The sequence below is a fragment of the Eretmochelys imbricata genome, chromosome 8 (genome assembly GCF_965152235.1).
Source record: "Eretmochelys imbricata isolate rEreImb1 chromosome 8, rEreImb1.hap1, whole genome shotgun sequence".
Classification (NCBI taxonomy): Eukaryota; Metazoa; Chordata; order Testudines; family Cheloniidae; genus Eretmochelys; species Eretmochelys imbricata.
This window is the reverse complement of record NC_135579.1, coordinates 18,020,432-18,045,219: the sequence shown is the minus strand read 5'-3', so window position 1 is coordinate 18,045,219 and position 24,788 is coordinate 18,020,432. Positions and strand designations below refer to the sequence as shown.

The 24,788-nt window shown below is 43.3% G+C and overlaps 1 protein-coding gene across 1 annotated transcript in view; it reads right to left on the bottom strand.

Annotated features, from left to right (window-relative positions):
• The window catches only part of SH3RF2 (SH3 domain containing ring finger 2), a 69,729-nt gene extending 45,246 nt beyond the window's left edge, over nt 1-24,483 (bottom strand). Inside the window, exon 1 of the mRNA XM_077824710.1 lies at nt 24,103-24,483. Coding sequence (XP_077680836.1) covers nt 24,103-24,483 — 381 coding nt within the window. The remainder of the gene's footprint in view (nt 1-24,102) is intronic.
• Nucleotides 24,484-24,788: the final 305 nt, after the last annotated feature.

Sequence of the window (24,788 nt, the reverse complement as noted above, 5' to 3'; positions counted from 1 at the left end):
GCTCTTCAGAGTTGGTACCTTGTCTTATTGTCCATGGATTACCTAGCACATCACTGGTGCTATCGGGAAGAAAACGCTCACAACAAAACCTCTGAAGAATGATTCTAGAGATAACCAGAGACTTCATGTTGAAATGTCAAGCTCAATCTCTCCAGCCTGGAGTAATTTTTAAAAAGCAAACATGGAAATGCTGCTGTTATGTTCTTCACTGAAATGAAGTTTTGTGCATGTGTGGCAATGACATGCAGTGCTTGGTTTCATGTGCATAATTTAAGCATAGCACTTGCTCTGATTTCAATCTATTTTAAGAACTAAATACACCTAAGCAGGAGGGACATTTGTTAACTGAAGATTTAACTTTCAAGGTATATCAAATTGTCCAGAGCCAAAAGTGACTGTCAGTCTCCCTTAGCTAGTACATGGCTGCAAAGGCCCTGGTAGATGTAGTTTGAAGAACCTATCAGTTCACTTTAAATTCAAATCTGGACTAAAAAGGGTCTGAAATATCTGAAAGAAACAGAGATATTTGTTTGTGCAGAGCCCACATGAGGCTAGCTTATTTTATACATGTACTTAACAAAGAGAGTAAATTTTAATCTGATTGCAGAAATAGTCAGATGAGGCCAGGCTGTATCTGCCAATGCAGCTTTAAATGTCAACAGACTGAAACAAAGGATCAAAACTGTCCTCTAGTTTATTCACCGAGGAATGTCATCAGACTTTTCACTGGCATCTCTGTTTCGTTACCTTCTTAGTGACATGTATTGAGACCAGCCTGTTCCCTTCACACTCTGGAAATCAGCTCTCTTGGTTGCTGTCAGCAGGTGAAATTCCCCCTCTCTTCTGAACAGCATTAGTGATGCTGTACTGAAGAAAGCTCTAGTAAGAGTGTACGACTGTGGTCCTCTTAGGAGGGGTTCTCAACTTTTTCCTTGCTGAGGCTCCCCTCAACATGCTATAAAAACACCAGAGCCCAGCGGGGGTTGGAGAAGAGGGCATAATTTTACCTTTATTTGGGAGGGGGGGCAAGGGCTGGTGGGGCTCAAGCCAGCTCTGCACAGTGGGGTCCAGGGAGGGAGCGCCACCTCCACCCCCTGACTCACTCAGGAGGCCACCCAGTCTGCCTGGGCTGTGGGGGGATGCAACCAAAAATATAACTCAAAGCGGGGACTCAGTTCAAAAAGTCTGAAAACTGCTCAGGGTACAGAGAAGGGACAGCTAGGGGCTGTTTGCAGGCAGGGGAGTAGCTCAGGGTTCAGGCAGAGGGTAGCTAGGGACTGAGTGCAGGCAGGGGGGTAGTTAGGGGCTGTGTGTGAAAAGGGGAGTAGCTCAGGGTGCAGGCAGGGGTAGCTAGGGGCTGTGTATGCATGCGGGGGCTCCCAGTGCAGTTCCCAGCTTCAGCAGGGGTGGGGCTCCTGGCTTCAGCCCCCACGCTGCTCCTGGCTTCGGGGCTGGGGCTTGGGGCACCGGGTTTCAGCTGCAGGGCTCCACAGCCCACCTGAAAGGGCTTGCAGACCCCCAGGGGGCTGCAGACCCCCGGGTGAGAACCGCTGCTCTTAGCACCTCATGAACACAAGATGTGGATCAAACCCATTAACCATGTCTAGAAATACTCAATCTAGTGTAACAGGCTGACAATGTTTGAGTGAGACCCTTGGCTTTGTTAGTAGCTGTTGATCCTGCTAGAAAAGGGTTAAGCAGGGTCTGCTGACTTGCTGAGTCAGGCAACTCATCACCCCACCTAGATATGTGGGAGACAAGAGTGACTCTCTTAGGAGAGAAGATCTAGGGAGTGGGTTGAGCAATCTGGAGGGAGGCACTCCGGGAGAGGCTCAACCTGGGGAGGATCTTGATATTACCTCATTGTTATTTTCTTTGTGAACAAAGTCAACCCCCAGGAAGTGGAGGAGTTTGGAATTGTCATACCGTATGGATTGTGACTGTAGATTGGATTGGCAATGGCACCCGCTCAGTTAGATATAGAGGCTTTCTAGTGGGGTGTGGGTGTAGCTCACTATTTGTTTTGCTCACAGTCAGTCTAGTTTCTAAAGTTAATGCATATGCATATAAAAACCTTCTGGGGCTACCCATGTGGGAAAGAACTGGTTGGCTGATCACTACCATGGCTCTTAATCCACCTGCAGGCATTGCCTCCTATACTAGCCACTCCTTTTACTTGTGATCAACATGCCCTCCCTAACTTTGTCAGTATCATCACACGGTCTCTCTAAGGCTTTGTCTTTGAGGGATACAGTAGATCCTGTCCATATACTTCAGATTTTCTCGAGCTCCCAGTGTAAAAGAATGTATGCTGGATTGTCCTCCCTGTAACCTGGGCTTCATTTCCTCAACACCTCATTGTCCTTCCTTACCCTCAAGTTCAGGCTCTTGTCAAATCTTGCTGCTTCTTTCTTTGCAATGTCTCTAAAATACAATCATCCCTCTCTGTCCAAATTGTTAAACGTTGGCATGTACATTGATTAGTTCCTTTACCTCTATCTCTCTGGCCTTCCCAGCTCCCCAATCTATCCAAAACACTACAAATGAAGTATCATCTTGTCCTGATGTTCTGACCATATCTCTCCCCATTGAATCCCTTCTGTAGCTTTTTTTCTCTCTCTCTTTCCAGATTAAGTTTAAGATGTTCATTTTCACCTTTTTCAGTGTCTACAGCTTTGCCTCCACCTACATTGTTGATCTCCTTTCCTCCTACACCCCCTCTCAAACTCAACCCTTTCCCCCATTCCTCAATCCTCAATGTTCCCCTTTTTCTCCTGATACTCAAAATTCAGTGCCTTTCCATCACACCATGTTTTTCACTATGACTGGAACAGACTCCCTCTTATTGTGTCACCTAGTGGCCTCCCTGGTTCAAATCCCTCTTCTTTTGCTTACCCTTCCATTAATCTCTTCTCCGGCTCTGTTGCTCCTTAACTGGTGTAGAGAATCTAATGCTGACTGTAAACATCTTCGGGCAGAGACTTTCTCTCTCTCTCATGGTTTTATGTAGCTGAGCACAACTATGGCCCTACTGGCCAGATTAAATGCCTATTGAAATTAGCTGCAAAACTCTTATTAGCTTCTATGGTAACAATAATTAATGATGATGCTGAAGTGCTTCTTAGCTCAGTATCTACAGTACATTCATCCTGTCTCTCCACAGCGGGATTTTTCACCTATTCATGGGTTTATGGTTAACAGTACATCAGGAGACTCACTGATGAAGTGCATTTGCCTTCCATTCAATGAGATAGTGATGAATATCTGCATTTTACAGGACCCAGTACTCATCCTGAACACCACGGGAGCATCAGTAGTGGGAAGTAGCTTCCTTCACCTCCATCTGGCCAGGAAATGATGATAATCATAATGACCCCTAGGGCTAACATAGCGCTTTTCATGTGTAAATTTCACAGTGATCAATGGCTGCCACCTCCAGACTTTATAACTCACTGTACATAGGACTAAATGTGAAGGAGCTATGGAAACTGAAACCCATGCAGAACACAGCAGCTCCCCTCCTTGGCTGGAAAAAACACTGACAGCACGTACTAAAGTTCTGCATCTTCCACTGGTTCCACGTCAGGACATAGATCAATACCCTTATTTCAACCTTTAAGGATCTCTGTGGGCTGTGGTAAAACAACATCAGAGACTCCCTGTCCAGCTATGTGTCTCTGGGACAATGCAGCTGATAGTGTTCAGGGTGACTTTATAGAACCAGTGATAAGATGTTCTTTGCAGAGAGTACTGTTACTGTTACTGGTCAGCTCTGTGCTCTCTCTCTCTCTCTCTTTAGGTGTAGCCTTCTGACCCTGACTTGTGTGATCAGTTATAGTTTTCTAAACTTGACTTTTATAATCAAAATTATGTTAGATTTAATATTATAACCTTTTGGTTTGTTTGGCTCCCGTATGGTTATTACCTGGCAATAAGTATCATTTATGGTTAAACTGGTTTCTTCTCCCCACCCTACCGTGGGTTTTTTTTGGCTTCCCCATTCACTCTGCAGCAACGCTCCTTGTACCTAAGCTAAAGATCCCTGCAGCACCCCAATATCCTGTGGGGTTTGCTCATCAAGTGGGATAGGGGCGTGCTGTACCTGGGGCATATGAGGGAGGCAGCTTGGAAGTGCTGCTCGACCCAGCCTACTGGGTCCAGGGACATATAAGGGGTCAGCTTGGGAGTGCTGATTAACCCGGTCCTCTCAGATGTGCTCTGTTAATGTGTGTGTGTGTTCATCTGATTCTGGGGCTGGAAGGATAGCGCCAGTGGGAGGGAACTTGCAGAAGTAGAGCTCTGTATGAGAACACAAGTGACACAAGCAATACATTGATAGAATTACAGAACCCCCCCCCCACAAGAGTAACCCTAATAAACGAAAGAAAAGGAGGTCTTGTGGCACCTTAGAGACTAACAAATTTATCTGAGCATAAGCCAACAGTACTTCACAGTCTGCTGAAGGAGGAAAACCTGAACCTGATGGCTTACAGAGAGCACAGCAAGGCTCACCATTTTGCAAAAGCTTTCATGAAAAATCTAAAGACAAAGAACAATGACTAAAATAAAAAGGTACAGTAAATAAAGCCTACTGAAACTGGGAGAGGTGAAGAGCAGAGACTACTATGGGCATCTCTATGTTAATTTTGATCACTGCACATGGCACTAAAATATGCAGTTCTGGGAGCTCTGGACATACCTAAGATCTAATTCCTTGCTTGGATTACCCTCAGAGGGCTGTTTAACTGAGGTGTAGACATCGGCGCTTGGGCTGGATCCCGAGCTCTGGGACCCTCCCACTTTTGAGGGTCCTAGATCCCAGGCTCCAGTCTGAGCCCAAATATCTACACTGCAATTAAACAGTCCCGTGAGCCCAAGCCCCGTGAGGCTGAATCAGCTGGCACAGGCCAGCCATGGGTTTTTAATTGCAGTGTAGACACACCCTCAGCCATTGCTTGGTTTCTGCCTGCTTTTGGGATTGTATCAGCAGCATCTGAAAATAAACCTGTTTAGCCTGTTTTTAAATGAGGTAAGTATAACTGCAGAAATCAAGTAATTGGTAGCGCAAAGTAATGAAGAACATGCATCTAGAAGCAGCATCTCTTGTGTAGCCTAGTGAGTTCCTCCAAGTCTCCAGCCAGATGCCCCTCTCCCTAGTTGGAGATACTCTGAGAACTGCTGTTCATTTTCACAGAGTATTAGTAGTGGCAGAAAGTTTAACCCAGATAACTTTAGAAATGATTATACATTTGAAAGATTCCCTGCATTCAATGTTCCTCTCTCCGTCTCTCTCTCATATGTACACGTGCACATACACACTAAGGATGCCGAACTTTGATATAAAACAGGAATGCAGGCTGGAGGAGCACCATTTTTTATTACGCTGCCTGTACCTTTTTCATTTATCTGGATGTGTATCTTTGATTCAAATCTCTAAAATAAATAAAGGACAAAGTGTAAATGTGCCATGGAACCTGGGGCCAGATCCTGCTACTACTGGGACAAAATAGTGAATCATAGAATCTCAGGGTTGAAAGGAACCTCAGGAGGTCATCTAGTCCAACCCCCTACTCAGAGCAGGACCAATCCCCAATTTTTGCCCCATATCCCTAAATGGCCCCCTCAAGGATTGAGCTCACAACCCTGGGTTTAGCAGGCCAAAGCTCAAACCACTGAGCTATCCCTCCCCATATCTGAGGTCTTTACTCATGGCTATTGACTCCAGTGGGAATTTTGCCGGAATAAGCAATTCAGAATTTGGCCAATCAAGATTGAAGGCAAAACTCCAATTGACTTGAATGGATAGAACCGGACCCTTACTAAAGAACTGTGAGTGTGAGAGGATATGGCAATTCCATCTCCATATTATTATTGTGCCACAAGTGTGCAGGGTGGTTTAGGCTCACACCCAACCCACTCAGGGTTTTGGTAGCATTCATTACCAAAGTATCTCAGCCTGGGCTCCGAAGAGCTTCATCTACCTTAACGCATCCCAGAGTGGCCAACAGGACACAACATGGATGAAAAATACATGTGAAGGGAGAAGGTTTTCCAGGATGCCTATGCAATACTGGGCCTATAACAGCAATCCTTTTAAAGTGACTGAGTCTTTCACATTCTCCTACTTGAATACTCCCAATCATTACTGTGGGGGGGTTGGGGGGAGAGAGGGTTGTGTGGCAAAAAGGGGTAATTAAGTATCAATGTTAAACTCTTTGGTCACATTTTTAGGGCGCCAAGTAGGAATGGATGAATGTCATGTTGTGCAAACATTGCATGTTCTTTTTGGGGTGTGCAATCATGTTTTGTGTTTGTAAACTCATTTTCCTGAGATTTCAATGGCTATATATGTGAGTGTGTGTGTTTTTTCCCAAGTATGATTCAATTTTATAAACCACTTCTTTTAAGCTACAGGGAACTCGTGCTAGACATTCAGGGGAGAATTCCCCTCTTGCCCCCAAAAGAAGCTAGCTAGAGGCTCCCCACTCCCCAGTCTCTCTGTTTTTCAGTCTGTAATAACGTTGCCTTATGCCCACCCGTTTTTCTATTTTTTTCCATTTTTTTTCTCTCTAAGCTCCCTTTTTGTCTTACCTAAGTGGAATGTGACCCTAATATTGCACTAACATATGAGTGGATATTTTAAGATCACAGTGTTTGAAGGGTAGAAATTACGGCAAATGAGCTTGCCCAGCACTTGTAGTGAGCTAGTCCAGTTATATCATGCAGTTGGTGTCTGGTCCCAGTGTAAAGCATTATTTTGAGAATTCAGGAGATGGCGAAGAGAGAATGCAACAGCCAAAACTAAAGGCTGCGAAGTTCAAGAGCTCCGTGGTTTATCACCACAATAAAATCTCTGGGCAAGATTCTGCCCTCACTTGTACAGGGTGTAAGTGACAGCAGAATGTGGCTCTTTGTGCTTCCTGCAATACTGATGCATTTGAGAGAGAGGTGGGAGAACTAATCTTTCTGGCTGAATTTTGGGGTTTTTTTTGTTTGTTTTGCATCTGGCTTTAGCGGAGCTGTGGCAATCGTCCAAAACATCTGAATCTCCTGCCATACAAAATGGAGAGACAAATTAATATCTATCTATCTATATGGAAGCAGTTCAAAGCATCTCCTCATAGCTGGGATAAATGTGCACTATAATTATGTTAAATGAGCTAGTTATAACTTCCCCATTATTGATGCTGGATTATTATAAAATTGCATAACTCATATTATTGGATTTAAAAGAAAGGAGGGAGGAAGGCACATTAAAAATGCCAAGAAATAAAGACAAATAAGGAAGAACAATGAGGCAGATGAAGACAGATTTCTGGATAAACCAAGTCTAAGGCAATTCCATTGAATGCCGTTCATGACAAGCAGCGTGATCTGACTTGTGGTGCCCTGGCAGCTGGATGAATGGAGCAAACAAACTGGTTGGGATACATCAGGATGAACACGTGGTTGTTTTAGGCATCAGAACAATGCATTTTCCACAGAATTTCCCTTTAATCCCATTTCCAAGGGTGCACATTGCAAATGATTTAGGCAGAACCAAGCTAAGGACGCTACTGTGGATTTCCCCTTTTTTCCCAACCAACTGTATTCCTGGAAAAGGCAACAGCTATGTAGGTAAACATAAAGAAATGAGCAGCACCTTGGTTCTCTCTCCAGCTTGTTGTCCTTACTTACTGCATAATGTCTGCTTTCTGCAGGGCCTCCAACCAGTTGGCGATCTCACATGCTTGGACAGGAGACATTCAAGAATGACACAGAGTGTTGTAAGAAGTAGTGACCTTGTTTAAATAGGTGGCATCCTTCCCTCTATGTCAGTATTGAATCCATCTCAGATTGTGGGTTACTGTGGTCCTGGACTTAATGCCTTTGGGCTGATCTAACTTACTTTCTGCGTTCCTTTCTCCTCTGTGGGCCATGACAGAAAGGGAATAGCCAGAGAGGAGTGTGCTCCAGCCAAGTCCCTTCCCCCCAGGCTGCCCCTTCTCTCCCTTAACATAGGATCAGTGCTGGCACAGAACTATGTCACAGAAACCGGCTGTAGGCCAACTGGGGAGACCCTCTGCATGGGAGATATTCCCAGGGGCCATTGCTGTCCCCATTACATCCACTTTGATGCTCTGGCAATGTTAAAGGGATTTAGTGTGCCAGAGCATCAGGCCCATGTGTGTTGGAGGAGAGGTGGGGCAAAGAAGTCTGCTAGTACCTTCTCTTGGGAAATTTTTTTGAAAATACCTCCTATTTGGTGTGTTTTGGTCCATTCCAAAGGGGAAAAAATGCTGTTCAGTGATTATGATCCTTAGAGAATGCCTTTTGGTAGGATCCAGTGTGCCAGCAAGCTTAACTGAAGTAGGAAGTTCACTCCTTTCAGTTTAGTGGCAGGATGTTAATTAGAGGCCTTGGAGCCCCCCTCCAGCACATTACTGCTCTGATTGCTAGAGCCGATTCACAATGTTTAGGATGATTTTGGCAGGCTCAAACATGGCTTGGTTCAGGTACATTTGGATTTTCACTCAAGTAACTTTCTCAGCTGCAGTGTTGATAATTCTACACAGGAAATGCCCTGGAATCTCTCTTGCCTGCACCTGTAAACTCGAATACAGAAAACCATCCAAACCACGTAGTCTCCTCCCAGACTGGCATAGTTTCCCTGGACTAAATAACAGGAGCCTGATTCTGATCTCAGTTTCATGGGTGTAACTTCAGTGACAGGAATGGAGTTACTCCTGAGTCTTGCTGGCACAATGCGGAGCAGATTCAGGCCCTAAGTATCTTTAAAATGCTGGTCTCTGACAGGGAGACTGTCAAGAGCACATTCAAAAATGTTCTGTCCAGTGGGTGTTGGGAAATCAGGCTGCAGTCATTGTCAGTTAGACAGACACAGATGACCAGAAATAGAACTGGAACATTGTAAATGAGCTGTGAAAAACAAAACTAGACCCAGATGTGCCACCCAAAAGGTTGGGCAGGACATTGAGAAGCAGAGATGCTGCAGAGAAGAGGCATGGCCATTCTTTAGTGAACGGATAGGAGAGTCAGCGTAAACGGCTGCACAGATCCAAGATGTGCTTGCAGCTCTATTCTGCTTCAAGTACTGGATTATTTGTACAATAGCATGAGAGGGTTAAAGGCAACGGCACATTGAGGCAGTGTCCGGCCTTTTGGTAGATATTTATGTACCTCACTAAGCTCTGCTCTGGAGCAGTGATTTATTTCTAGGAACAAGGTATTCATCGCTAGGAAAAAGAAATCCAAATCTGGAGATCTTTCAAATTGACTTCTTGCCTGTTAGAGGCTTTTGATTCAGTTTGTAAACGTCTGTTTAATTCTCTTTGGTGCCATTGCCCCTTGGTCCCATCCTGTGCTGCCCTGACATCAGTTAGAGATGGGCCAAAATCTATAATCTGGATCTATATTTTGAACACCCCAATGTTCAGAAGTGTTTGGATCCAGAGTTTCTGTTCAGATCCATTCCTAATGGAAGCATGTGAAATTGAAGCCCACTTGTCCCTAACTCCTCCAGACTGGCTCTGTGCCTTGTGCTCCATCAAAAGTCTGAACAAAGTTTAGTCAAGTGTTCAAACCATACTGAGGTTTTTGATCCTCCTCCCACTCCCTGCAAAGCCACAGAAGAGTAAAGACTGAGGATCAGTGTCAACATGTGAGAAAGTGGGAGGGCGGGGGGGGGGGGGGGGGCTGCAGCTCTCCGGCAACAGTTACTTCTTATCATAAAAGGAAACTCTTAAGAGGTGCAAAAGTGACATTTCAGGAGAAATGAAAGGACTCGTCTTAATTGCCTGAGACAGGGTGCCCAACCTACAGCCCATGAGCCATACACAGCCCACCAGAGCATTTCATAAGGCCCATGGCCTGCCCATGGCCAACAGCCACCAGTGGGGTCTTGAACCCTCAACTACTCTTTCAGTGAACAAAACTCCATTTTTAGTTAAACATGAAACTAGATACAACCAAGTGGGTGAGTTTTGCCTGACTTCACCTTTAATTAAGATTGCTTTGCATGGTTTTGCTCAGTAGTTTTCACCTCCTTGAGGACTGGTCTGAGTGAAGTCTAGTAGTGACCAGAGGCCACTGACAGTTGTCCGGTTTTGGGTGGTCTATGTGAAATGAACGGGTTGACCATAATAAACAGGAGGCCGCATCACTAACCCACCACCACAATTTACAATCTTGGGCCAGGTCGATACTCAAAGGTAAGTCAACCCACTTACGTTGCTCGTGGGTGTGAAAAATCCACACCCTTGAGTGACATAGTTAAGCAGACTCAGCTCCTGGTGTAGGCAGCACTGGGTCAACAGAAGCATTCTTCTGCCAAGCTGGCTATCACATCTCAGGGAGGTGGATTACCTGTGGCAACACCTATGGCGATGGGCCAACCCCTCCCCTTGCTTTCGTAAGTGGCCACACTGAATGCTACAGCAGCACAGCTGCAGCACTGTAGCTTTGCCACGGTGGCGCTTTAAGTGTAGACACAGCCGTGGTTTCAATCCTGCCAACCTTTACTCCCCTGCGCAGTCCTGAATCATACGTGCAGGCCTATTGACTGCAAAGGTCTATTTATATGAGTTAAAGGTTTTCAGAATTGTCTGCAGTCTCACTAGAGAGACAATGGGTAACTCAACACAGCGAGCTATATGCTCAGCTCTAGGAGTGGTTTCTGTAGATTATATCTGCAGCACATTGGTGGAATGGGGTGTGGCAATCTGTGCTCATGCTGCACATGTTGTACCCATTTCTGTTGGCTAAACTGTTTCCAGTTTGGTCAATCCATCGTATCTCACCTGCGCTAAGTTCCCCTTTAAAACAAAAGATGAGGAGTAGCCAGTATAGATATGAATAGGATGATCTGTTGACCCTTTCTCTTATAAATGCATCTCATTTTAGCCATATTCCCTTTCCTTTCAACCTCCGTGACACACACAAGCATGAAGACTTCTCAATTCCAAATCACTGTGCACGCTATGCAATAACTTACAAATTCCCATTGTTTGAGACCAGGGAAGCGTATTATATCTTGCCAGACCTACTTAACTTTTTAACAGATAAGTGAAACTGTTATTGAAGTTTCAGGACTACAATTTGGCACGATTATACGCTTATTATAGATAACTTGCTGGCTTGGGCTGTGTCTACCCTAGCCTTTGTCTTAAATTCTCCCACTATTGCACTTCTTTGATAGCAAAAGTTTACTTAGGCCAACTCTACACTCCAGACTTTTGCCAGAATGATTATGTCAGCCGGGCATGAAGTGGTGTTATCCCTGACTGACATAGGTGTGGTCCCTAGTGTAGACACAGCTATACAGGTACCAGCAAAATTGCACTCGTACAGGAATAGCTTGTTCCATTTGTGAGGGGTTGCTTTGCTCTTCTGGAACAAAGTGGAGCTTTGCTGTCTAGCTGCATCCACACCAGGAACTTTGCTGGTATCAGGATTTCTATTCCGGTAAAGTGCTCCTCCCATAGACATGGCTTCATACTGCTTCAGTCACCTCATTTTTGTTCTGGATTTTTTGCTGTTCAAGTGGTAGTACACATCATTTTGTTTTTCTTACATGTAAGAAGTGAAGACATGGCACAGACATGGCATGGAACATACATGGTACCTGTGCTACTTGACTTCTGGCAGTGTGCAGACAGACTATTCTGTTATGCAAATGAAAATACAAATACACATGTGGAGTGAGTGCCAAAATTGGAAGCTTGAGCTCTGAAACAAATACCCAATCTAACAATTCTCATTTACAATGACTTTGCTGCTATCAGTCATTATTATGATTTATATTACGGTAGCGCCTAGAGGCCTCAACAAAGATCACAGTCTCATTGTGATAGGTGCTGTACATACACATAGTAGCGGAAAGTCGCTGCCCAGAAGAAGTTACAATCTGAAAAGGCAAGTGAGACAAAGTGGGTGGGGGAAGAAGTGTTGTTACAGATGGGGAACAGAGACGTTAACTGACTTGCCTAAAGTCACATAGGAAGCCTGTAGCAGATCTGGGAACTGAATCCAGGTCTTGTGCATCCTCGTATAGTGCTAGAACCACATAGAGATAGAAGGCAGGTTTTTATTGCTGTATTGACTTCCACCCTTCTCAGAAGAAAGACAAGCACTAGAAACTCCATTTCAATAACTGACCTATATTTCCATTGCTACCCCCCATTTAATAGAGGGGACAGCGTTTCAAAGACGGGAGAAGTGATCCCTACATCTATAGAGTTTGTACAATCACTTCACAAAGTTTCCAAAGCTCTTTGGATCCAACTGCTTGAAAGGAACCATTTGAAGGTAAGTTCATTACCATTACAATTCTGTTTTTCTTCTTTTTAACAGCATTAACGTCAGCCTTGTCACATAGAACAAAACCATCAAACTTGTCATTTCAATCTCTTCATATAATTATGTTCTGTGAATTCAGACAGTTGGGTAGTTTTTGCATTATTTCCCCCCTCAGGAGGAATGCTAGCATCTCCCCTGCAGCCTGTTTTTACACCAGGGAGAATAAAACCATGCCCTGTGAAAGTACTTTAATAGCATTCACCAAATCTGCCTTATTTTCTCCTCATTCATTTTAGACGTTAGGTGAAAGCCACTTTGTGGCTCTAGTTAATGAATGAGCCATGTTCAGACCTGGTGGGACTGGCTGCAACTCATATGGAAGCTGATGATGTAAGTGATGTAGATTTAGCAAAGTATGGAAAACATTGGCCTAATTTACCCATTAGGTGTAAATTGGTCAGAAACCAGGTGTAAGGGGGTGTAACAGACTGAAGAAAGATATCAGGAAAAGTAACCAAACATAGTATATAAAAGCATGTAATATAAAGTAAAGAGTATGTAAATTATGCTTACTGGGCTAATTTCTACTCTGCTGTAGCTGTGCATCTGCACGGCAGCCAGTGGTGCTTCACCAATGTAGATCACAGCACTTCCCTAATTTGCATTCGATACACAACCACACCCACAGTTACATCATGCAGTGAATTTGGTGTAAAGTTGCGGCTATTTTCTTGGGAGGGGTCATGACTGAAACAGCGCAGAAAAAAATGATTAAAGATAATACTTTGCTCCTTTTATCACAAAGGATCTCAAAGCATTTCACACTTTGAAATTACATGACTCACTACTGAAATGCACCCATCCTGGGGGTGGAACACATCAGCTATTTAACAGTGCACAGTAATACCGCACAACAGGTCAGGATGATGAAACTACCATATTAAGTATTACTGTATCTGACATTTTTAGATAGGCAGAATTAATGTCAAAACAAAGTATAATTCAGGGATTATACGTGAATCTGGCTTCATTTGACGGTTACAAATTCTTTTGTACATACAATATTATGTAGGTGGTAGGATGATTTATTCAGATCTGTCCCTAATCCATCTTCACCTTTTCCTATCTTCTTTCTTGGGGAGGTGGAAGGAGGAAGTAGGGGGAAGGATTTGTCAGCAGTATGTATCATCTTGGTCCTGTAGCTTATGGGAGCCACAGTATATTTGCTGCTGGTGGTAGCTACAACAGGCATGTGTGAGCTGTTGCGTTTGCATCAAACCTTTTACAGCTGTTCCATTCATGGTTATTGCTATCGGACTTTTTCCCCACCACTGTGTCAGCAATCTGGGACATTGTTTAAATTGTGTGTCATGATTTTTAAACGGCATCAGAAACAAAATGTGCCAGCCCTCAACATGTTCAATCCTGATTCTTTGTACTTTAGAACCACAGTTTAATCCTCACCCAGGATTATTGTCAATAGCCGTGGGAAGTTTGTATTTTGCTTCTGTTCCTCTGATTTAAGAATCTTATTGCTTGTCTCTGTAGCCATCAGTATCCTTAAATTCTCCTAGAGTAGGGCAAATTTGACCATTGAGCTTATCACCAAGGGCAGGAAAATGTCAGGGACAGCAGAGTGTTTAGTAACTGTTTGAGTGGGTGACTGTGGGCTTTTAGGGGATGGACATTTGATAGTTTGCTTATAGCAGCAGCAATCACTAGAGGTGGTCATCTGCTAATGCTCCACTAGCAGGAAAGCTGGTTACCTGTGTAATCACAGGAATTACATATGGAAAAGATTTATTGGGTCCTCTTGTCCAGGTCTTTGCCCAGGGAAGGTATGAACCTCTGCAGAGCAGAAAGTTGGCCAAGGTGCAAAACCCCAGAGATTTTGTTCAGAGAGGTCAAGTGGAAAAGGAAATCATCTGAAAGGTCGCTGTTCTCCATTGTAAGAATCATTGCAGAGGGTCCCAAACTCTCTCTTCATAGGCACTGCAGTGTGTGATTCATAGGCACTGCAGCAAGTTAATTCAGAGCAGAATATGGTTAATCATGGCACATGCTTCTAACCATTAGCTTGGATGTGAATGACTGGGTCTACCAGACCTTGCCCCAACAACAACAGGAAGACCTTGATGCTCATACTCTACATCGGGGTAGTCAATTGGCAGACTACAGACCAAATCCTGACCACTAGATGCTTTCGAATAGACCCCAAAATCTTTTTATTTACTTATCATCATTGGTTTGTTTTTTTTATTCTTTTCTGTGGAGTCTGGACCTCAACTATACCTTGACCAAGAAATTTGGACCTTGGCAAAAAATAATTGACTATCCCTGCTCTACACGGTCTCTTGGCTGCATGCACTCTTGACCAGGGCCTCAGTAAGTACTGTGACAAGCTGGGTGGGAATTTTCATCACAGAGTAGGTGCCTGAAGACTTTGAGTCAAGAGGGGTGGCCTGCAGAATCCAGATGACGTGTCTGTGCATTATGTGGTACTTGAACAAGAGAAGGAAGATGATGCTGCTCATAGACAGGTAGGGCTGCCAAAAAGATGACAGTATGTGTCTAGATAACCAATGCATGTGGTAGGCCAAGCAGCGATGGAACCATTTGGAAGATCACAAAGACATTCCCAACTCTCTTAAAGGAGAAGAGACCACCCCCATCATTCTGGGCCCTAATGATAGTGAGTGTACAGCTTGACACCACTGCCAAGATCACTCTCAGAAGTTCTTCTCATCTCTCACTAGATTCTTTGTGTGCCAGTCTGATGCTGGGGAAGGATAGTATGTAGCTGTCTCATTCTGCTACCTATATATATATGGAAGACAGTATCAACGCTACTCAAAGTGCCTGCTAAAGAAGCATCTTTTGCTGTGAATGCCTCATAAATAATACCTACAAAACAAAAGCCAACATTTATCTGCAAATGCTATAGTTTTCTTAGCGAGGAGGAGAACTGAAGGAGACCAAGAGAAGAGTTTAAAATTGAAGCAACGAATCAGTGTTCTTCCTGTCAAAAGCTAGCCTCAGACTTCTCAGATCATCTTTTAGAATAACCCCAGACTAAAAACTGACCCATGAATCTGCCTGTTCTTTCCCCTTTTGTCCAGCAATGAAAATTACAAAATCAATCCATTTGACTTGAACTCCATGATCACAAACCCAACCAACCACCAGTGTGGAATATTTGACCGGAAAATAAAAGTGTCTAAGAATTTCCCCATCCATGCCTCCAACTGCAGTATTTAATAGATGAACATAGCACTCTGCTAAAAGCCTGGGTTATTCTATTCCTGACTTGCCATCTGAGTCTGACTCATTGCCTTGGTAACAAATTAAAACACTTTTTTTGGGGTGTGTTTTGCTATTCAGGACCTAATTTTGTAAAACTAGGGAAACCAGCTTTTGAGATTTAGGGCAGGTCATTTTGCTATTTGTCAATGCTCGGCACTACCCTAATCCAACCTCTTTGCTTTCTTTTTCGTGATTAATTTATTGCAAACCCATACACACTATGTGTCGCTTTCTCCATGCATGCCAAGTCAGACCTGCACTCATGCTGTGGGATGGTAAACAGCTGAGAGTTTGCATGGAGCACAAAATTGGCTCACGTATGGTCATTTTTGTTCCCCTACCAGTTGCGTGAACAAGAGTATAGGGTGCTCTGTAATGGATCAGAGATAAATAAATATCTCTGCAGTCTTTCCATGTTACTGATAGATGGGTTCAGGAGGGGGGACTTTTTCTCCCTGTAGTTATTTGGTTCATTCTCTGCATTACTAGTGTGATTCTTGCTCATCATCACCCAGCACAGCTGGATTAGAGGTTTCTAACCAGGTAAGCGATTAGTAGATTCATAGATTTTTAAGGTAAGAGGGGACCATGAGATCATTTAGTCTGACCTTCTGTATAAGACAGGCCAGATAATTTCTTCAGTTCCCCCATACTGAGCCCGTTTATCCCTACTCACATTTTTAGGTGAATTTGTGTGCTTCATCCTTTCTCCTGCTCCAAGATTAAATTTTCTTCTAAAGTTCTTACATGAGTGGCCTTTCTAGTGAGTTCCTAATGCTGCACCATTCAGAGCTGAAATCCTCATCACTGAGGGTGTTTATAGCTGTGGTTTTGGATTGTGCTTCCATCTAATGAACATGACTGAAAGTTTTGCTGTATCCTGTACATACTGGTAACTATATTTTTCATAGGCTAGCAGGAGACATATAGAGACCTTAAAACGTAGCATGCAGTGCTGCCTCTTGAAAGCGTGCTGTATCTCTAGGGCTAGCCTCTTTTGCTGTTCATATTGTCAGGCTCTCTGCATTTCAGTGAATTTGCTTTCTAATTCCACTAGGCGTCAATTACCACACTAAGACCATCCGGGGAGGGGGGCCAACAACGTTGTGATGCACAGAGGGTGCACAGTGCAAACTGCATTATTTGTTCTAGCACTAGGGAAATCATTAGTCAAGTCACATGTAGGATACCAGTGGTGCCAATTCAGATTTTTTTTTTAGGAGTGGAGTAAATTCCAGTTTCCTCCCCACCCCCTGTAAGAACCCCAGGTCTTCCTCAGTTGGGGAACCTCCCGTCTCTTACCCACATTGGGCATGAGCCAGTGCTACCAGGGGCCAAGTTCTTAATGGACTCCTCTATGCTCTGCCATTCAGGAACAGATCCCATGGGCCAGGTGTCAACACAACCCAATGAAATTTGGCCCAGCTGCCCTCCGTCCATACAGAGGGGCAGTCAGATCAAATGTCAGTGGTGCTGAAATCCACACTGCTCTAATAGCAGCTGTACTAATTTGGTACAGGACCTCCGCTTAAAGGTGTCAGGCCATCCTCCGCCCCTCTGCTCAGCAGCCTATGGAACTTTGAGGAAGTGCAAAAGCCCTGTGGGGGAGGAACGTTGGCTCCCTGGATCTCTTAACTGATGACACTGTAGGATACCCCATGCTGTTTTGGTCACCATAAGCCAAATCCTGACCTGGGGCAATAGTATGGGAAAGGGGGCATAGGTTGCGTCCTTTTCCAGCAGCATAGCCCAGCCCTAGGAATGGAAAGAGAACTGACTTCCTCTCTAGCTGGTAGACAATGGCAGCCAGCGTGGCATGAACAGACCCCAAGTGAGCGGCACGTATACCACTGCCTGCAGTAGCTGCTAGCCAGGGAGAAAATGGTCCTTCGTTTAAAAGAAACAGCAGTGTGTGCCTTACCCTGAGTCAGTGTGCATTGATAGGAAAGCTCTTGTTCCTAATGCATGCTCAGCATCTATCCACTCCTTTCCCCTCCAAGCCCAACCTGACTCTAATTAGTAAGGACAGGATTTTGCCTTGTGCTGTTAGGTCATTCCTGAGACTGGAAAGGAGCAGAATGCAAGGGGAGGAAAGCTAAGTATTGCAATGGGTCCATAACTTGTTTCCTGCTGCACTTGTCTCCTCTTTCTGGAATCCTGGGTGCCAGTGCAAAGAATGTTGGACGCATAGTTTCAGAAGAGCTGGCAAAGTAAATCCTGTCTGTCAATTCAAAAAGGAGTTGGAGATGATTTCAGAAGAGAAGAGAATAGCAAGGCATAGTCACTATATATAGGACTCAGTGTGAAGGTGGCGACGTTGGAGTATACTGTATTTTTATCTCAACAGAGGAGGTATCTGTCTGTCTCCCATAAAATGCTCTGTGTGTGTGGGGGGGGAAGGGGGGTTTCTCCACTGAGACAAGAACATAGGCCTCAGGTGGACTAGTATTTTCTGTGTTTCTAAGGGCAGAGTTTCATACTATCTGGATATTTTTGCCTGGCTCTGTTTTTTTCCTGTATTTTCCATGCACTATAATGTTCATCGCCCAAATAGCAGTTTAGTGGCATGATTCATGAACAGAATATCTGTGTCTGGGGTATAGTTTGGCCCTGCTACACTTTGGAGGACCATGGAAGCTTCATGCATAGTGCTCCACACGGAAACTTTTCACTCTTCTCACGACTGTCAAAAATGTATTTTATTTAGTTTGTATCCATGCTGTAGCTTTTCCCCTGAGCTGTGAAGTATGCCCTCACCTAGAAAGTAACCATATATTGCACATGGAGAGGATGGCTTTTAACAGTCTAAAGTATTCAGGTTAAATTATTTACACTCCCTAGCATTCAGTTTCCAGCAAATCCTTTAGCCCTCTGTTAGATTGAGTCTATGCAGTTTATTGTGTGGGGAATCTTTCAGATAACACTTTTAAAAGCAAAAGTCTTATGCTTTCTACATAGTCATTAAAGATCTCATAGCACTATTTGTAACAGTTGAGGTTTGCCCTGGTTTCCTTTGCAAAAATTCCTTCTGCCTCTGGCTCTTGAGCAGTAGGCTGTGCACTATTCAATTGTCTGTGTCCTCCGCTTCAGAAGTGGCTGCACTTCTGTGGTGTTTGTATAATGATTCACATATGTATTTGTGTATGATATATAAACAGATTACATTGTATTCACATGTGCAGAGCATGAAAATACAAATGATTTAGGTACCACCAGGTAAAAAATATTTAGAGATGCGCTGGAACTATAAAACACCCTTTCCCTTTGTAGGAGTTTGGCTCTGGCTGTGAAATTCTTGGCTACGGTCTGTCTCTAGATAACATTATTTCAGCAGCTCTGCTGAGGGTCGTATGCACTTTGCGCTTGGAATGGTTTGAATTCTTTGCTTGCTCTGTGGTGATGGGATTTGTTTTAGTTTTTTGGCTTTGTGAACACTCCTCCGGAGCTCAAGAGGCTGAAGAGCAACAGCTTGCTGAGTATGAGTGGCAACAAGAGGCTTGCCAGGAGTTGAGAATCCAAGCAAACGGTCTTCTTGTGCCCAGCTCTAAGCTCTTTCCATCTCTCTCAGCTCCATATGTTTGTAGGATGGCTTCCTAAGTGGAAGAAAACTGTATTCCCGATTCCGCCTTTCATGACACATCTTAGGTGCAGTGAGGCAAGGAACAGAATAGATTATTTTATTAGCCTTGTAAGAGGAAGTAGCTTGAGGCTGACACACAGCTTCCCATGGAAGGGAAGAGAGACGATTTCCATTGGGCATCACTGATCTTCCCGACTACAGTCATACATGGACCCTGCATCCATGCACACACAAGCAAGTGACTGATGTTAGCCTTGTAATGAACTATGGAAGCTCATACAAATGAGATGCTAATCTCACTGAGCTATCTCAGGGCCTGATCCAAAGCTCATTCATTTCAATGGGAGCCTTTCCATTGACTTCAGTGGGCTTTGGATCATGCCCCAAATGAGAAACATTTAAAAATAAAATAATGCTCTCAACTCTCCCTCAAGAGCTACCTTCTCAGAGATTCTAACTGTAAATATTGAATGTGCCCCAAAGATGTCTGGCTCACCCCAGCCTCCATTGTAAAAACATCGCTGAGGTGAATTCCCCTAATTTCACCATGTGCAAAACTGTTCTCACAGATCCAGTCCATAAGTGGGTTGCTTGCTGAGATCTAGAAGACAGTTGTTTATTATACTGCAGGAATGTGTTGAGTCTGCCTGGTGCTGATGGAGCAAAGGATTAAATACGACTGGGGAGGTGCTGGGAAGGATGTGGAATAACAGAAGAGGTGTGTAGGCGGGTGGTTTCTCTCCTTGTGTATATGTGGCAGGGGCAGGAGAGAGGAGGGGGTGGGGAAGGTTAAAATGTTAATGAAGATTCTTTAGAAGTTCTTAAAAAATAATATCGTGGAGAATGTCCAGGGCAGCCTCACGTGTTACTCTGCATCAAATGGGAAATAACGGTGGCGAGAAGGTAGTAGGTGGGTTTTCTCCTAGGAATAGATTGCTCTTTATCAGAGGCTCTAATAGCTTGTTTTTCAGAAATCTTAAACTGAGAAGAGTCACCAATTTGAATCATTGTTACAGTTCATCTGAATGCAAACAGTGAGCTAGATATCAATAGGCTTCAAGAGATTTCTCTGTATCTTCCCAGAGGTTTTCACTACACTTTGTTAAACTGGGGTTTTTTTGTAATCAAGTCATTTCAAGAACATTATGAAAGCCGCCGGAGAGGATCAGGAGAGAGGGAAATCATATCAGAAGTTCAAACTTGTTCTTCTACAGCTATGAGATCTAAAAATACCCAAGAGACCAGGCTGCTGTCTTTCAAAATCCGTTCATCCTAGCTATATAATAATAATGCTAGTCACATCTAAAGCTTGAGCCAAAGCCCATGGAAAGACTCCCTATGACTTCAGTGGGCACTGGAAAAGGCTCCTTCAGCACCTTCTAGCCCAAGGTCTTAAAGTGCTTTACAAATATCAAATAATTTTAACTTCACAATGTACAATACCTCTGAGCTAGGTAAGTATCACCATTCTACAGATGGGAGAACTAAGGTACTTTAATCCCAATCCCACTGAAGTCAATGTGGGTTTTATAATTTGGTATTTGCCCAAGGTCGCACAGAGAGTCTGATGGAAGAAATGGCCTCCAGATTGCTACTCCTGTGCTGTTACCAGAAGACTATCCTTCCTCCCAATTTGCTTAACCAGAAAACCATTTCCCTCTATGTAGCTATGTTCACAACATGGGCAACAACTTCCATTTTTATGGACGCCTCAGATTACCGTGATTTATCTTGGTGATTAGAGAACATAAACTCAAACACTCCCATGATGTCGACAAGATCAGCCATAATTTCTTAGTCTTGAATTTTTACACTATAAGCACGTCTGAGGTTAATTGCTACTGTTTGAGAGTCAACACTAAGGGCTAGTTCACTTAGGGGTGTGTGTGAATGACCCAGTACAGCAGCTAAGGAAATATGTCACTGCTATATATATACTGGGCTACCAAAACATGTTGCATTTTGCAGTACTTTACTGCTGAGGATCTCAAAATGCTTTACAATATTAAGTAATTAAGCTTTACAGCACTCTCCTATAAAGTTGTTCTACCCTTTTCTCAGATGGGTAGACTAAGGCATGGAGAAGTTAAGTGACTTCCTCGGTCTTACTCAGTGAGGCAGTGCCAGAACAATGAACAGAACATCACAGTCCTGTTGTCTAGGACTCTTCCCAAGCCAGCAGGGAATAATCTAACTAGCTATTCTGATTCCAAGGGTAATTTGATCTTAACTGTTTTTGGTAGGAGCAAATAGCTGCATGACACCACTGCACAATATCAGCAACAGGTTTTTCCTTGTTCTGAGAGCTAAGTAAAATCTAAAGCACACAGAGAAAAAAGAGTAAGATGATCGTAAAAAGGAATTAAGCTTTTGAATGGGGGCTGGATGACACAAGGGTTCTGAACAGGATAAATTATGAAACTTTTCACCTCAAGGTGCAAAGTCAGCCCGTAGTGATAGTGACTGAAAACAATTGCTATTTGATAAGTGACTAGTAGTCTCTCTGAAATAAATCAGTGATTAATTCCAGCTCCTAGAGGGGAGCTATTTTATATTGGAAAACCCATCATTGGCCATGCCACTGATTGTCATTCTCATTGGCAGCTTTAATGCAGTGGCCAAGGGTTACATGGTGATGGAGGCTGAAATGCCCATGTGGTGTTCTCTGGGGTGAAGAACACAGATCAGGGTATTGTCAAAGGAAGTTTGTATATCCACTATCTGATGTATTTGTTCCATGGCTAGAGAACTTCAGTCCCTAGGACTAACTAACTCTTCACTTGCCCTACGTTCACTCATTCAATAATTTAAAGAATGACATGATAAAGTAAATAGCAGGAGATTGATTTCTTATGATATTGTGCCTTCCAAACCTTCCACTTAATGAATCACACTATGAATATTGCAGTTTAGGCCCTTTGGGCTGTGATTAGTCTACAATGTTTGGGACTGGGTTTGAGTTGCAGCCAGAATTTGCCTGATCTGGGTTAAATATATTTTATGGCAAAACAGGTATGTGTGCAAGAGAATTAGGTGATTGATTTCCTCCATGCTGACCTGCTCTGGTTTCTTATCTGGCCAGTGACCTAACGGAATGAAAATGAAAGACGACTACTGGCAGCGATAAGGCCAGTGTGCTCACTTAATAACCGCATTGGGATTACAATAATAGCCACCGATAGGCTACCAAGTTTGCTAGTGCTCTCCAGTGGGATTTGCAGTTTATAAAATGTCTTCCCTTTTTTGCAAAGAATCTGATGTTGAACAACCGTCACCTTTCACTTTTTACTGTCACAAGGAGATTGCAAGTGACCAAACAATTGTAAAATTTCATTTGCTGCAGCATGCATGATGAATGTAACAATATAATAATGGAAGCAAAGCAAGTCTTCTAATTTCCCTCCTCTGTATGTGTGTATGTATTTATTTATTTACTTATTTATCATATGAATTTAGGGCTGATGAAAGGTTGTGGATTGACAGTCTTGGAACCACTAGCCCTTCATTTACTACAGACTAGGTCAAGAACACACAGCGGTAATGCATGCTTACCCATGCTGTCCCTGTGATGTATGTCAGTCCTGACCTTAAAGAAACAGACTTCTATAACTGAAGGAAATTCAGACTCTTGGATAAGGCTGCAATGGGATCCCATTAATGTCACTGTGCCATTGATGGAAATTGGAATAAAGATACAACATATTTCTCATACACCACCCAACAGCTGCCAGGAAGTAGGAATTCTGGATCATTACCACCAAACTATGCTCGATTTGAACCACGGACTGATAATAACAGCCATCAATTCCCCTAAACTGCACTGGTCTTTGGTGGCCACATCAGAAGGAGGTCCAGTGCATAAACTTCTCGGGCAACAATGTCACATTTTCTCACACTAAGGGAAAAATCTGAGATTCATTCTTCAAATATCATTTTTTAAAGTGCCAAACATGCAAGAAGAGTTTCTAACTCAACAGAGGTTGTGAGATTTAATGGATGCATCTACCAAATTGTACTTATATAGGGTACAGTATAACAAACTGTACCCGGTTCTAAATGTATACAGAAATATGCTTATACATAAATGTTACATAAACACTATGCACATGCAAGTGTGTGTTTCTTCACTGTATATACATTTATAAATTCATGTCTCTGGCAATCGTTCTACTCAGATACCCTCTGCCTTTACAATCCTTTGTTCTTGAGTATTATGAAAAGCATTTAGATTAGCATTATATGAAGAGTGCCTAGGAATCGAAGCGATGACAAATTAGGGACTGGAATCCAGTGCAGGTAAAATAAAACCTAATGCCACCCTTTACACCAAATGCAGACAGAACCAAACCTATTCAAAGGGTCAAATAACATGAGTTGAATATATAAGAAAAAACTGCTCTTATGGGATGCTGCAAAAGCCACTGAGGACTTCTAAAATTAGACTGGTAAAATCACTGAAGGGAAAAAAAGACCAGTCTCAGTCAATGGATAAAATGAAAAGACTTTTCAACCTCTAACTTCCATGATTCTGCATTTCCTGAGTTAATCTCGGACGGGAGATATATGTACCAAAATATCATCTGCAAGTCAGAGCACACCATATTTCTGGCACAACTGTAACTAGCAAGCACCAGAAAACTCACGATGAAAATTGTTTGTTTGAAATTTTTGCAACCTGATTTTCAGAAAGACAAGTTATTTTTGATAAGCTTGAGATTTAATGTTGTTACTGCAGAGATCAACTCAAAATAGCCAAATATCACAGGGAGAGAGCAGGCAGATTTGTAATCAAGTGAATTAATCTCTCCTGTTTTTAAGTATTTCTGCAGTGTTACTAACATGAAGGTTTTTATAGTTCTTGACTCATAATAATGCAACTTTTTCTGCCTATGAAGATATTAAGAAACATGGACTCTCCTTACCCCTTCCATATGGATCCTGGGATTTGGTGCCAGCCTGTACTGATTAAGTTGTAAACCTCTTGGATCTCCCCTGTCTCTCCTGATAGAAGCAGGAGAGGTCAGGACCCGAGATCTTTGGACTGAGCCAAACCTTGTAACATTTTGTCCATATCTGACACCGTCCAGTAAGCGAATTAGAAGCAAGTTGGACGGTAACTCGTCAATGCTGCAGAAGACTAGGGTTCTGCACTCCGGGCACCTCAGCTCGTTCTGGGATTTCAGTATCCCCTGTAGACAAGGCTTGCAGAAGGTATGCTGGCATGGTAGCACCTTGGCCGTGACATCTAGCTTTTCAAAGCACACAGGACATTCCAACAGGTCAAGTATGGCGAAATCGTCCATCTTTAGTGAAGAACTCCAGTCTCACGTGAGGCCAGGAAAGTCCACATGATACATTCACCAGAGCATTGGGTAGCAGTTGCTACAGTACCTTCACAAACGACACTGAAATCCTGAACTCAGAAAACCATCCTGCATGAAGGAAAAGAGAGGAGGAGGGGAAAAAAAGAACAGAACTTGACTGCTACAGTATGAAACCTATCCCACCTACATTGCAAAGCAATGCCTCACGAGCCAATTTGCAAATGTATACTTTGCTCTCACATCCAAGTTTGAAGTGAGTCATTTGTGATTCAGTACTAGTGAGA